At 47.5% G+C, this 14,610-nt stretch overlaps 1 protein-coding gene and 1 long non-coding RNA gene across 6 annotated transcripts in view; one reads left to right on the top strand and one right to left on the bottom strand.

The window, feature by feature from the left end:
- Nucleotides 1-594: 594 nt before the first annotated feature.
- Nucleotides 595-4,682, bottom strand: LOC147965142 (uncharacterized). Its single transcript, XR_015607370.1, has 5 exons — nt 4,120-4,682; nt 3,957-3,991; nt 3,675-3,856; nt 3,524-3,589; nt 595-966 (listed from the first exon to the last, which is right to left on the bottom strand). It is a non-coding gene; the product is annotated as an uncharacterized LOC147965142 (long non-coding RNA).
- Nucleotides 4,683-6,859: 2,177 nt separating this feature from the next.
- The window catches only part of LOC125512585 (lipase class 3 family protein), a 40,418-nt gene continuing 32,667 nt past the window's right edge, over nt 6,860-14,610 (top strand). For 3 of the 5 annotated variants that reach the window (XM_048677679.2, XM_048677677.2, XM_048677675.2), the window contains exon 1: nt 6,861-7,215. In XM_048677679.2, coding sequence (XP_048533636.2) covers nt 6,931-7,215 — 285 coding nt within the window. In that variant the 5' untranslated portion in view covers nt 6,861-6,930. Of the gene's footprint in view, nt 7,216-14,610 lie in introns of all 5 variants that reach the window. The other 2 variants (XM_048677676.2, XM_048677678.2) reach the window with 2 other exon arrangements.

Below are 14,610 nucleotides of genomic sequence, written 5' to 3'. Positions count from 1 at the left end.
GGACATGAGAGAGTTTTATACTAGTTCGGCCCCTTACGGTGAAGGTAAAATCCTACGTCTAGTTGGGATTGGTATTGCTGAGGTTTTGACTTCCAAGAGGCTCAACTCGCCGGCTTGGTTATCGACTTGGTTGTTTCTTGCCCTAAACCGCCACCGGGTCGTCCCCTTATATACACGGGTTGACTCCAGGTGGCCTACGGAGTCCCGGCCGGCTCATAATCGTGTCCGGCTTGGTGACTTTCTTTACATGCCTTTCTGTACAAGTATTTGCCGTCCATATGGCGGTTTACAATAACGGGCCTTAAGCCGGCCCGAGGCCCTTGGGCTTTTTATATGTTTAATAAACTATCATCTTGACTGCATATTGGGCTTCTTAGGTGATCCGCTATTAGGGCTGACCCGGCCCCTCCTGGGCGGGTCATACTGGTAGTAATATCCCCAACACGAACTGTCAAGGGGTTCCCATTATAACCCAACCGTGTAAGGAACGCAAAATCAAGGAACATAATACCGGTATGACGGAAACTAGGGCGGCAAGAGTGGAACAAAACACCAGGCATAAGGCCGAGCCTTCCACCCTTTACCAAGTATATAGATGCATTAAGTAAATAATATATATTGTGATATCCCAACAAATATCCATGTTCCAACATGGAACAAACTCCAATCTTCACCTGCAACTAAAAACGCTATAAGAAGGACTGAGCAAAGCGGTAACATAGCCAAAACAAGGGTTTGCTAGGACAAGGTGGGTTAGAGGCTTGGCTTAGCAATATGGGAGGCATGATATAGCAAGTGGTAGGTATCGCATCATAGGCATAGCAAAAGAGCGAGCAACTAGCAAGCAAAGATAGAAGTGATTTCGAGGGTATGGTCATCTTGCCTGCATAGTTCTCCGAGAAGTTGAAAGCTTGATCCTTGAAAACTAACTCAACGGATCCTCAAACACGAACTCGTCTCCCAGCTCTACCCAAGACAAGAACACAAGCAAAAGGACCAACAATCAATCACGGTGCAATGCACACGCAACATGATGCAAAACATGGCATGATATGCGGGATGTGATATGCAATGCATATGCATGCTTTGGAAGGGAAAGATTGAACCAGGCCTCAACTTGGAAAACCAAGAGTGCCGCTGGGAAGATGAGTTGATTTCGGTCGAAATCGATATAAAGATCACCGGAATCGGATGCACGGTTTGCAAATGGCAAGCAAATCAAATATGGCACAAGGCTGCGATTAATAGCACGAGGCCATCTAAATGCATCAAGAATAACAAGCTACTGCACTCTAACATAACAACAAATCCCATGGCAGGGATCCACTCAAGATGCTTGACAAAAGATGAACACTGAGCTACGGCTAATTCACACAATAGCAGGTTCAAACAAGCATGGCAAAAGTGCAAAAGATAACATGTTACAGACTTAGTGAAAATAACAACATGGCAGGAATTTAACATCAGGAAGCAATGTTTAGAGCAAGATAACAACATGCTACAGGCACGTATCATGGCAAGGCAAAGCATGGCATGGAGCTACACAAAACATACAACAAAAGTCCCTTACTGGCCATAAGCCAAAAGGGATCAGAAGATACAATGGCAACCATGTGAACATAGCAAGTTACGTTAACAGATTCAGACTTAGCAGAAAAACTGGAACATTGCAAAACAGATTCACGTAGGCATGTTTACGAGCTCGATGCACTCACCACAAGGCATTGCATGACAAACTAAGCATACACCCAGCAAGTAGACATGGCATAAAAGCTAAACATGGCAAGAACAACCTCATAGCATGCACGGAACAACTACAACAACCTTGGCAAAAATGCTTAACACGTAAACATTCTGCCAGGAACATTTTATAGCAAAAGTACAGCTCGATTGAGTCAAGCTAAGGTGCTCCATAATTTCAAACAAAGACATGGATGGAAAGAGCATAACAATATCTCAAAATCACCCTTACTGAACATGCTCAAAAGAGGCATGGATCACTCTGAAGCAACATGAATACATGGCATAAAAATATAATCAGGGAAATGACTTAGAAGAATTCTAAGTCCCTGAAATCAGCAACATTACGAGAGCTACTTTGCATTCTTGTGCTAGTCACCACAAAGATCACAAAAATACATGGCATACACCCATGTAGAGATGGCATGTCATACTTCAAAACACATGTAGGGCTCAAGTTCATAGGAGGCACACATCAATCATGGTAAAAATGACAAATGTCCAATCTCTGCTAAGAAACTGAAACTAATATTGCATAGCACTCTTGCAACAGCATTTAGGGAATCAAGATGAACTCAAATGAACATGGTGCAATGGAATGAAATGAAGTGCTCGTCGAGACGAACAATTTGATATGCTACACGTCCAAAACGGAGCCACAGGTGCAAAGTTATGATGCGATGAAGAAAACTAAAAATACTGGGGACTTAGAAGAAAAATAGACCTATCAGGAAAGTCAACGGGACGGAGGGATTCGGGACGACGAGATCTGGGACGCGGAGGCACGTTTGGTTCGTGGAGCGGGTGGATCTGATCCACTCTCTCCAGATCCGAGGCGGGGCGGCGCCGGCGAGGGATGACGGCGGCGGGGCAACTCCGGCGACGGCGCAGGCAACGGCGGCGGAGGGCGCTGCAGGTGGCGAGGTGGCACGCCGGTGAGGGAGGAGGACGCGGTGCGACGGCGAGCTCCTCCACGGGCGGCGCGCGCGCGAGGATCCGGCGGCCGACTCGGGCGCGCGAGTCCGGGCGGCGGGCGCGCTCGCCGGCGGCGGAGTCGGGCGGCGTAGGCGGCGGGGAGCTCGGGCGCCACGACGGCGAACGGGCGCGGGGCGCGGTCGGGCCCGGCGCGGGCCGACCTTGGGATCCGCGGGCCGGCGGCGGCTGCGGAGGTGGGAGGAGGCGTGGGGGACACGTGTCACTTCCCGGTTGGACGCGGACGGCAGCGCGGACATGTCCGGGCGGTGGAGAAGTGTCCGGCGGCGCGAGGAGGACAAAGTTAGGGTTTCATCCGCGAATTTTTGGAGGGGATCACATATTTATAGGTAGAGGGAGCTAGGAGAGTCCAAATGAGGTGCGGTTTTCGGACACGCAATCATGATCGAACGACCGAGAGGATGGAGGAGGTTTAGGTGGGTTTTGGGCCACTTTGGAGAGGTGTTGGGCTGCAACACATACGAGGTCTTTACGGTTCCTCGGTTAACCGTTGAAGTATCAAACGAAGTCTAAATGGCACGAAACTTGACAGGCGGTCTACCGGTAGCATACCAAGGCCGCTTGGCAAATCTCGGTCCAATCCGAGAACGTTCAACACCCGCACACGAAAAGAGGCAAAAGGGGACACCGGAGGACATAGGAGCGCCGAAATGCAAAACGGACAACGGGGAAAATGCTCGGATGCATGAGACGAACACGTATGCAAATGCGATGCACATGATGACATGATATGAAATGCATGACACGCAAGCAAATGACAAGGCAACAACATCGAATAACTGGAAGACACCTGGCACATCGGTCTCGGGGCGTTACAGTTTGAGAAGTAATCATCCGTGAACTGCTTTGGAAAGGCCTGAAAACAAGGATGTGCATAAATATCTTATCTATATTGGAAATGGGGCATAGGAATAAAAAAGGCAAGGTATAATAGTTAGTACCATCCTGTAGTGAACTGATGTCTTCTTCATTGTGCAGACAAAGATCTTGTTATTTTTTGTCGCTAATTTCTTTATCCTAACAATCTTTCTGAGTTTCTTGACCTGACTGATATTCATGGACAACTCATTTCCCCATATGCAAAAAGGGTCGATCGGTGGGTGAAAACCTTTGACAGCAGGACCTACATGTGAAGACCAAATTGTTAAAAACCTAAATATTAGAATGATGCCTACAATTGCCCAATAATGTGCTATTAGACAACGGACCATGCACGTACTAACCTCGATTGTAAACCTCAGTGCTTCTCATTGTTTCCCTGCAACACATATAAGGTAATTAGTCATCAGGTTAAGTAAGAGTTCGCATGCTATCAGTAAAATATGTTGATGAAAAATAAGCACATTGCAGATTCATCAGACTAATTCAAGCCACAATTAGTCCCACCTCGCTCCTTTGCAACCAATCCCATCAACTTTTATATGTTAGCAGACTTCCTGCATCAGAAGTCAACGAGCAGATGACGGAAACAAAACAAAGGAATTAATCGTGTAGGTGGGGGAAGAGGGAGTAAATTGGCTCGGCTGCATATTTTTGGTGAAGAAATCATGAAGAAAGCAGAGATGGGATAAATAATGAACGCAAATAGGAGTTCCGGTCGCCGTCATCGTGCCTGCCCGTCGGAGCAACGTCTCGGCCATTGTCGTAGCTGATGCCTCCGGTGAGGGGTGGCTTGTCCACACAGCGGTCCATGCGTGCGTAGTGCGCCCCACGCGAGCGAGGCGAGAGACACCTTGGGACGGTCGATGGTAGCCCGAATCTGATCTGGACCCGAGAGCGAGCTTGCGGGGAGGCCTCTTAATCAATCACAGGGGCAGCCGTTGAGAGGGGCGCATGGTAGTTCCCCCCGCTAGACATCGAGAAGGGGGGAGAAGATAGGAAGGGAATCGAGAGTGTGGGGGAGAGACGGGATGCGGCGGCTGAGAAGATGAGGTTGGAGGGAGGAAAAATCAGCGGTGCCTGTGGGGCCAGTCAGACGACACATCGCCCGTGCGAGATGGCTGTCTACAGCCAGATATTTGTCTTGCAACAAGCGCTCGAGCATGTTGGACACGCAGAACACTCACCAAACAGAATAAGGATTGGATTGATTAGCTAGATAAGTAGGCAGATTAAAGAAAAAAGAATTAACTAAGAGGGGACACACTCACCAATCAAATTGCTTGCGCCGTGCACACAATTGCCGGGTTTGGCATTTTTCCTAATTTGGATTTGCATATGTTTGTGTTTTTTACATACTCATATTGATGACTACATAGACCAGGACACACACGGCGTAAACATATATGTCTGGATAACCAATGAAGTAAGTACATAAATTATCTCCAGGTGCCACTCATTCCAGTTCATACGAGTGCATAATAAACTATCGGCACCAAAACATAGGCATACACATGTCATGGCCACAAAGTCTTTAATTGTTCTCAATAAAGATGTTGTTCCAGATCATGAAGAAAATGACATGCTTGATGTCCTTCAAGATGGTCATGTTGAAGGTGGTACGGAGGAACGAGGCAACCACCTTATACATCCTTTTGACCCAAACATTGATGTTATGAAAACAAGAACAATTGCATCCTTATAAAATTACTTTGGAAGTGTTGCATATACGACATTTTTACTCTCTGATGTCAGTCCAATTGTTAATCAGCCGGTGCAGTTTGCTTTGTCATTAGGCATCTACAGACTAATCTACAACGTTGCAGTGAAGTCATATGAAAAAACCACCAAAAAAGGTCACACAAAAAACATGGTGTATATAGCAATGATACTCTAGCATGCAAACAACACATATATTCTGATGCTGATGTCGAGCGTAATTATATTTATTTATAAATTCTGCATATGCCATATTTATTTATGCAAATTTCATATTAGTTTTTTAATCAACAACAGATTCTATAGTATATAAAACTTTCTTGCAGACAAGCAATTTGAATGGCAATCTCGAGTCATGGATGGCAAGGAATAAAGAAGGAAAAGAGATAGAGAGCGGTATGTATGAATGACCAATGATGAAAAAAAAGCTAAAACCGTTGTGAAGCCTATCAACTAAACAAAATAACTAAATATTTGACCCAGCTGCAGAAAAATACACACAAGGAATATAGAAAAATGCAAACATGAAGCAAACACAAAAGATAAAAAAGCACCATAAGAAAGGCATAAAGACGAAAATATGCAACCATAGTAAAAGAAAGCTTGAATAGAGAAAATTACAGCTAACCATGAATGAAGATGCAACACAACAAGAAAAGTTTCAATTGCAATGGAAAATCCTGGATATATCACGACACAACATGAAGTTATACATCTACGTATATGACAAGGACTTCACGGTTAACACACACAACATGCTTAGACGCTAGGCGAAGTATACGATAATTTTATTGTGTGATATCAATAACTCAACAACATAAGTGTTGCATGTATTTTTTTATCATCATTGCGATGGTTAAAATACTGGTGAGATATGTGTTGTCACTATATATTGACAGTCTAATACAACGTCTTATTAAAATGAGACGAAAAACATCATGTATGCTCTAAATTTAAAAATCCTTTGAATTAGCAACTACTCTTGAAGAATGTGCTTCAAAGTTGAGAAAAAATACATTCGGCGAAAGTCCTCCATGCATCACCCTTTCTTCAATCACTCCCTTCACCCCGTAGCAATGCACGGGCATGTTTCTTAGTTGTTTTTTAAGCAATTATGTCCGATTGGACGATCGATGTTAGTTGTCGTGTGCTCAAGTTTGTGAGAACCGGAACCAGAAGATCCAGCTGAGATATACCTGCTGTTGTTCCATAGTATCTACTTCGTGTCATGCGGAAAAGAATTCTATGATACCAGGTCTCACGCGAGACTCATTCTGATGAATGACACGTGGCATTCACAAATCACAAAACATTTACCCCATCCCTCACTTGAAATCAGGAGGGAGAGATTAGATGCTTTAAGATTTGTGAATGACACTTGTCATTCATCAGTGCGGGTCTCACCTGCTAACCGTGAGACCTGCTCTCAAATAATTTTTTTCCGTGTCGTGCTGTTCCAATCAATCCGGAGACTCGGATCAAATTCTATTACCCGCCGCAGATATACCGTGGCATATACGTACTAATATTGCACGCTCCCTTCCTCCGCTCGACGGACCGCCCTCCTTCCCTCTCTCTTCCTCACCCACGCGTTCGCCAATGGCGACGACCCTGGTGAGACGTGTGGAGTCGTGGGTGCGGGACCAGGGGGCGCGGCTGCCACCCTGGGTGCCACCAATCGCCGTGCCGCGGTGGCCCTGGCCCCCGCTGTCGGCGCCCGCGTGGCCGGGCGACCGCCGGCGCCAGAGGGAGCGCATGTTCCGCGAGGAGTTTGAGCGCCGCCGCATCCAGCTTCGCGAGCTCTGCCGCGCCGTTCGCGTCGACACCATCGCCGAGCTGCAGGAGCTGCTCTGCGCCATGGTCCTCGCCGAGTGCGTCTACAAGGTTCTCTAACCTCCCACCTTCCCTAGTCGCCTTGCGTTTGTGTGATAAGGTTCCGGTGTTTAGATAGATCCGGAACGCTGGTACGTACGAATGATGTGGTGCAAGTGGGAAGATGAAACCAATTATTTTTCAACAAACGTTAGAAGTTTGAATGTTTTGGTCCAGTTTTCGCAAAAAGAGAGAACCTTTTGGCCCAGTAATTGGCTATGGAACTAGTAGCCTCTTGTGCTCGGGAAAGGTGAATCAGAGTTGGCAAGTGTCTATAACTCTATGTGTATCAACCAAAGTATAAACTTCCCAACTCGGGAAAATCATGTGCAGTTGATGTAACTCACATCTTGTGCTATCCCGCACGAAAAGACATCTTTCCAGTAGTTGCTTGATATGGTTAAGTCTGCATCAACTCTTTCTTGGCTTAGTATAACCTATCCGTGTACAATTTCTGAATTTTATGATAATTTCATTTGTACCTGTACATAAGTCGATTATCTGTCTGTTCCTCAGAAATTTTATCCTATTCCTGTATATATGGTATAAACACGGAGAAAGAAAAGAGAATGCCTAGACTAAGAGGAACTTCTGTGATGTTCCACAGTTTTGTCTGAGTCAGTCTGGCATCTTTGCTCCAAGGGGTCATTGTTGTCCTAGTTTAGTTGAGTGTGTTTGTGTGTGTGCGTGCGCGCGCGTGTTTTTGCATTGGTCACAAGTGCTGATATGACAATGAGTATTATATATTAATATATGTAAAACAATGCACAAAAGGATCCACAAAATCCCAGTAAGGAGGCCACACGCCTTATGAAAATTATTGCAACCAAGTCGACATTAGCATTTTCCTCTTCTTTTCTTTGAGGCCCTATGATAATTTATTGAATGCGCCCTTTGGAAATATCAATGTCAGTGACCAGAAGCTTCCTGCATCTGTATTTATTTTTGGGAACTCTGTCAAAAAATACATACGTTCATGTTATGTGGGGAACCACATATGGTTCGAGGGCCCCAGCCCTGGCCGCACCACCCCTGATCCAGCCAAAGTGCTGCAGCCCCAAGCTTATTGGTGTGTGCGTGTGGTCCAAATTTTTTGGCGCACAAGTGCTTAAAGAGATCCCAAGATGGACGGCCCTTTGCTTTAGCATACTTGTGATACCACAAGTGAGCATCTCCAGCAGATGGAACGATGCCAACCAAGCCTGATTTGCATCTGGAGTGCACTGGTGTAAGAGGATTAGAGAGTAGGGAGGAGAGAATTGGTGGAACCGCTTGTTGTTTTGCTGAGCCTCGAGGGCTAGTATATATAGATTACAAAGACTTGGAGGGCAAGAAGCCTCTTCTAGAGATAAGGCAGGAAACATATAGGAGAGAAATCAATCTTAACAAATCCTGACCTACCGTAACCTATACTCTAACATCCCACTCTCAGTCACAACGGTAGCACAACGGTAGCAGAGCATACAGTGAGACTGGATAAGAAGCCGAAGGTCAGTCAGAATGATCGATGCGTCGCGGATGTTGTGGCTGGAGTGAAAACCGTTGCTCAAGCAATGTGGTGTAGCCGTTGTCAAGGTAGCTGTTCGAGGGACGTCGTGGTCGATGTCGAGGTCCGGGTTGACGCAGCGCGCGACGCGTGTCCTGTCGTCTCTCCCAACCTTATCCCCTCGCCCTGCGAAAAAAAAACCTTATCCCCTCGCGATGCCCATCCAGATTTCTTCCGAGTCTTCGTCTTCCCTCGCCTCTCTCCATCTCACATCTCGCTGCTGCCCCGCCCACCATCTTCTCCCTGCCCACCATCTTCTCTCATCTCTCGCGGCAAGTGGCTTCCGGCGAACCTCGCGTTGCCTGCTGCCAGGTCGGCGGCAGAGCTGCGTTGCAGCAGGGCGAAGCACGAGGACGCCGCTGCCGTGCCGGCGGCGGAGCTGCGTTGCAGCAGGGCTAAGCACGAGGAAGCTGCTGCCGCGCCGGCGGCGGAGCTGCGTTGCAGCAGGGCGAAGCACGAGGACGCCGCTGCCGCGCCGGTGGCAGAGCTGCGCTGCAGCAGGGCTAAGCACGAGGAAGCTGCTGCCGCGCCGGCGGCGGAGCTGCGTTGCAGCAGGGCGAAGCACGAGGACGCCGGTGCCGCGCCGGCGGCGGAGCTGCGTTGCAGCAGGGATAAGCACGAGGAAGCTGCTGCTGTGCCGGCGGCGGAGCTGCGTTGCAGCAGGGCGAAGCACGAGGACACTGCTGCGTCACTGGCGGCGGAGCTGCATTGCAGCAGGAGAAATGCTGCTGCCATGCCGGTGACGGAGCTGCGTTGCAGCAGAAGAAGCATGGGGCGCTGCTGCCACATATGGCGGTGGAGCTGCGTTCCGGCAGGAGAACCACTGGAACGTTGCTGCCACGCCCACCGGTGGTGCTGTAACGGCCATGGAGGACACCGTTGCCATGTCCGACAGCGGAGCTGCATTGCAGCAGGTCACCAGTTGCAGATGCACTGCCACAATCCAGCAGCGAGGCATTCAGTGCGTCTCGCTGGAGCTCGTCGCCCTACCCAGCACTCCCTGTGTGAGTGGAAGAGGAGAATAGAGCGTGGGGGAATTTTTTTGTTGTTATGCGGGAGCAGGACGAAGCTGTGGCAGCGTTTGCGTGAGAAAGATGCAAGTATAAATCCAATGGGTGCGGGGGCCTAGATCGGACGGCTGGCGAGCCGACTGATTTCCCCCTGAAATCAGCCGGCTTACTGTCACGTCCTTGCCTTGGGGCGAACCCTAGGATTTGGGACTGGTGGGGTAGGCAGCGACTTGAGGAAGAAGAAGGTCAGAAGAGGCAAAGAAAGGCAGAGCACAGAGGAGATTGAGGAGAGTACTATCTCATTTCATATGATTGTCGATGCCGGATGGCTTACAGGCTGGAGAGCATTTATACAGCCTCTCTCTCTCACACACACACGCTACCCTATTACACGGCCCACAGCCCGCACAGAGGGTTTCGGCCCAACACTAGAATTCTATCTTAGCCACTATTGCTTGCCACAGGCCCAGGTGCTTGCTTGCACTGATCTGCATCGCCAGATTGAATAGGGGCGATGACAGTGCCCTCCCCTTGAGATGCAGCTTGTCCCCAAGCTTCCGCCTGAGGAAATCTTTTCTGCAGTGAAGTGTAGTCTTCCCAAGTAGCAAAGTCAGCTGAGAGCTCACCCCAGCGCACCAGCACTTGTAACAGAGCTGCGTTACCTTTCTTGACCAGCCGTCGATCCAAAATTTCTGACGGCGCCAAATCTTCAGTGTCCAGGGAAGGTAATTTGGGTAGGGACTGAAATACTGGTGTGTGGTCTGGTACCTGTTGTTTGAGTTGGGAAACATGAAACACCGGGTGGATTTGAGCATCGGATGGCAAATCCAATTTATATGCTGCAGGGCCAATCTTTTCCAGAATTTGGAAAGGTCCAAAGTACTTAAATGCTAGTTTGGGGCAGGGTCTGTTGACCAAAGAAAGTTGTCCATAGGGCTGGAGTTTCAAAAATACTGACTCCCCCACTGCAAACTCTCGGGGAGACCTGTTTCTATCTGCATCTGCTTTGAACTTTTGCTGAGCTCGTTGTAGGTGTTATTTCAAGTGCTCGGAATAAGCCTGTCTTTCCTTTAACCATTGTTGCACATCAGGGGAAGCATCTTCCGGAGGTCTTAGGAACTGTCCCATGTGTGGTTCCTGCCCATAGAAAGCCAGAAAGGGAGTGCAATCCAGAGAAGAATGATAAAGTGGTATTATACCACAGCTCAGCCAAAGGCAGCCAGTTATGCCACTTAGTAGGAGAATCGTGCACAGCACATCTGAGACACATCTCCAAGCATTGGTTCACTCTCTCTGTCTGCCCATCTGTCTGAGGGTGCCTGGCAGTAGACATTTGCAACTTAGGTCCCCAGATAGCAAGTAGTTCTTTCCAGAAGTTGCTGGTGAATATTGTGTCTCTGTCTGAGGTTATAGTAAGAGGCATGCTGTGCAATTTCACCACATTTTGCATGAACATTTGAGCCACAGTTGCAGCTGTGTAAGGATGTTTGAGGGGCATGAAGTGGCTGTACTTGGAATATCTGTCCACCACCACCAAGATAACACTGAATCCATTTGATTTAGGCAACCCTTCTATGAAATCCATAGTTACATCTTCCCAAGCTCTGTCTGGTATTGGTAAGGGATTGAGCAGGCCTGGATATTTACAATGTTCATGCTTTGCTTGTTGACACACCTGGCACTGTTGCACAAAGTTCTGCACATCCTGTTTAATGCCAGTCCAATGAAATAGTTTCTTGACCCGCTGATATGTAGCTTGCATCCCACTGTGTCCACCAATAGGAGATGCATGAAAAGCTTCAATGAGTCTGGTATGTAGTCCTGCATTGGAACCCACCCAGATTTTCCCATGGAACCTCAACAGTCCTTGTGTCAGAGAAAATCCAGGTTCTGCATCCGGTACCAATGCTAATTTGGTGAGTAATTCTTGGGCCGTAGTGTCCACTGCATATGAATTCACCACTTCTTGGACCCAGACTGGTTGTGCAGTAGAGATTGCTTGTACTGCAAATGCATGCCCCACTCTGGAGAGAGCATCAGCTGCTCGGTTCTCACTCCCTTTCTTATACTGAAATTTGAATTGTAGTCCTGCTAATTTGGCCATTGCCTTCTTTTGCAAGTCAGTGTGTAGCACTTGTTCCTCCAAGTTGCAGAGACTTGTGGTCTGTTCTTATGACAAATGGTCCTCTGCTGAGATAAGCTCTCCATTTGTCCACAGCCATCATTACTGCCATAAATTCTTTTTCATAAGCGGGTAGTTGCTGATTTTGCACTCCCAGGGCTTTACTGAAATAAGCTACTGGGTGACCTTGCTGGCATAACACAGCACCAATACCAGTGTCGCATGCATCAGTTTCTATTGTGAAGGGCTTGGAGAAATCAGGTAGTGCTAACACAGGAGTTGATGACATAGCAATTTTCATTTTCTGAAAAGCTAGCTGAGCTGTATCTGTCCATTGGAAGGTTTTAAGCTGGAGCAGTGAAGTAAGTGGTTTTGCCAAAGTGCCATAGTGAGGAACAAACTTTCTATAATACCCAGTCAGCCCTAGGAATCCTCTCAACTCAGTGAAGGAAGTTGGTTGAGGCCACTGTTCCATTGCTTTTGTTTTCTCAGGATCTGTTGATACCCCTTTGTCAGAAATGACATGGCCCAGATAGTTCAGTTGTTGTGTAAGCATTTGCTCATCTTTGCATACAGCTCATTTTCTCTTAAGGTCTGCAACACCTGTTTCAGATGTTCTTCTAAGGTTCCACTAAACACTAGAATATCATCCATAAAGACCAGGACAAATTTTCTAGCATACTTTTTGAAAATAATGTTCATTAAGCACTGGAAGGTGGCAGGTGCATTGGTCAGCCCAAAGGGCATAACCCTGAACTGATATTGCCCATTATGTGTCTCGAAAGCAGTTTTCTCCTCATCAGCCTCAACCATTCTGATTTGATGATATCCAGACCTTAAGTCTAACTTAGAGAACCACTTAGCTCCAGCAATCTCATCCAACAACTCTTCCACTACAGGCATGGGAAATTTATTCTTGACTGTCAAGTGTTCAATCTTCTGTAATCTATACAGAACCTCCAAGTGCCATCTTTTTTTCTGACTAGAAGCACTGGTGATGCAAATGGAGACATGCTGGGTTTAATTAATCCTGAAGCGAGCATTTCATTAACCTGTCTCTCAATTTCATCCTTCTGTTGAGGATTATATCTGTAAGGCCTCACATTCACCGGTGCACTATTAGGCTGCAAAGATATGGCATGATCGGACACCCTATGTGGAGGCAAGTGCTTTGGATCTGCAAAAACATCAGCAAAATCTGCAAGTGTTTTGGATATGCACTCTGGCACTGCATGGTTTTCAGTTTCTAGAGAAGGAGACAACACAGCAGTGGCCCAGATGTCATTCCCTTTCTGCCACTTAAGCATCTGGTCCATTGTGATGGCTTGAATTTCTGTCTGTTGCTTCTCCACAATCCCTTGCAATTTCACTTGCTGTCCTTGTTTTACAAACTGTAGCCATTTTTCCTCCCAGTGACAAGTCATAGCTCCCCATTGAGATAACCAGTCCATACCAAGGATTGCATCATAGCCCCCTAGATCAATCACCTTCATATCTGAAGTAAAAGTGTGCCCACTAATCCACCACTTCAAGCCTGATAACTCAGTATTACATTGCAGTTGCTCTCCATTGGCTACTTTCACCTTCATAGTTTGCTTTAACGCTGTAGCTTTATGAGTGAGTTTGTCAGCTAACTGTTTGTCAATGAAAGTATGGGAGCTGCCCGAGTCCACCAGGAGCAGCATGACCTTGTTTTCCACTAGAGCTCTGAGTCTGATGGTCTTGCTGTCAGCCGATCCTGCTATGGCATTGACAGATAAGTAGGCTGCTACTTCCTCTACTGCTTCCTCAGCCGCAATAGCATTTAGTATCTCATCAGAAAGTTTCCCTTCAATTTCTTGTGCTTCCAGTGCTTTCAGCTGCATTGATGGTTTGTTAGCACACACATGGCCCTGGCTATACTTTTCTCCACAACTATAACAAAGACCATTGGCTCTTCGAAACTCCTTGAGCTGTTTGGCACGCCAGAGATCACCAGCAGCAAACTGTGGCTGAGAGGAGCTTTCTTGTCGAGGTGCTATAAACTTGGTCTGATTGGTCTGTTTCTGAAATTTTGGAGCCTGCACTTTCTGACGCTCTAACATAGCCTCCTGTACCAAGGCGTATTCAGCTGCCAGCACCACCGACGAGGGCAACTGAATTTCAACAGCCGACCGGATCTCCTCCTTCAATCCCAGAACAAATTGAGTGACCAACATAGTTTCACTGATTGCTGTATCGTACAATCGCACCTGATAGACCAATTGATTAAACATGTTGCGATACTGCTGCACTGACTCGTCCTGTTTCAGCAGCAGTAATTCTCTCAGACAGTTGCGGTGTACATTTACATCAAATTCCTGCAGAATAGCTGTTCTAAACCGAGGCCAATCTGCACATGCATCTGTATGCTTACAAGCTTGATACCAATGGGTAGCATTTCCTTGTAAATGCAGGGACGCAGACATGAGTTTAAATCCTTCAGGGATTTGATACAGCTGAAAGTAAACCTCACAGTTATCCAACCACATGCGCACTCCTTCGCCATCGAATCGGGGAAACTCCATCTTAGGCATCCATGGCCGCTTGGAGCTCTGCTCGTCAGGAGGGCGTGGAGATTGTGGCACTCGTCCAGGATCGAAAGGTCGACGGAGCGGGGGAGGTACCTGGGCAGCGGACGCTGCCTGCGCGGCGGTCGGGGACGCCGCAAAACAGCGGGGCTGCGCGAGCCGATCCAGATCCGCGTCCTG

Source organism: Triticum urartu, chromosome 6A, assembly GCF_056163025.1.
Source record: "Triticum urartu cultivar PI428250 chromosome 6A, HENAU_Tu73, whole genome shotgun sequence".
In the NCBI taxonomy this organism is placed as follows: domain Eukaryota; kingdom Viridiplantae; phylum Streptophyta; class Magnoliopsida; order Poales; family Poaceae; genus Triticum; species Triticum urartu.
Note: the sequence above shows the minus strand (reverse complement) of the source record. Positions and strands in the feature narration are given on the sequence as shown.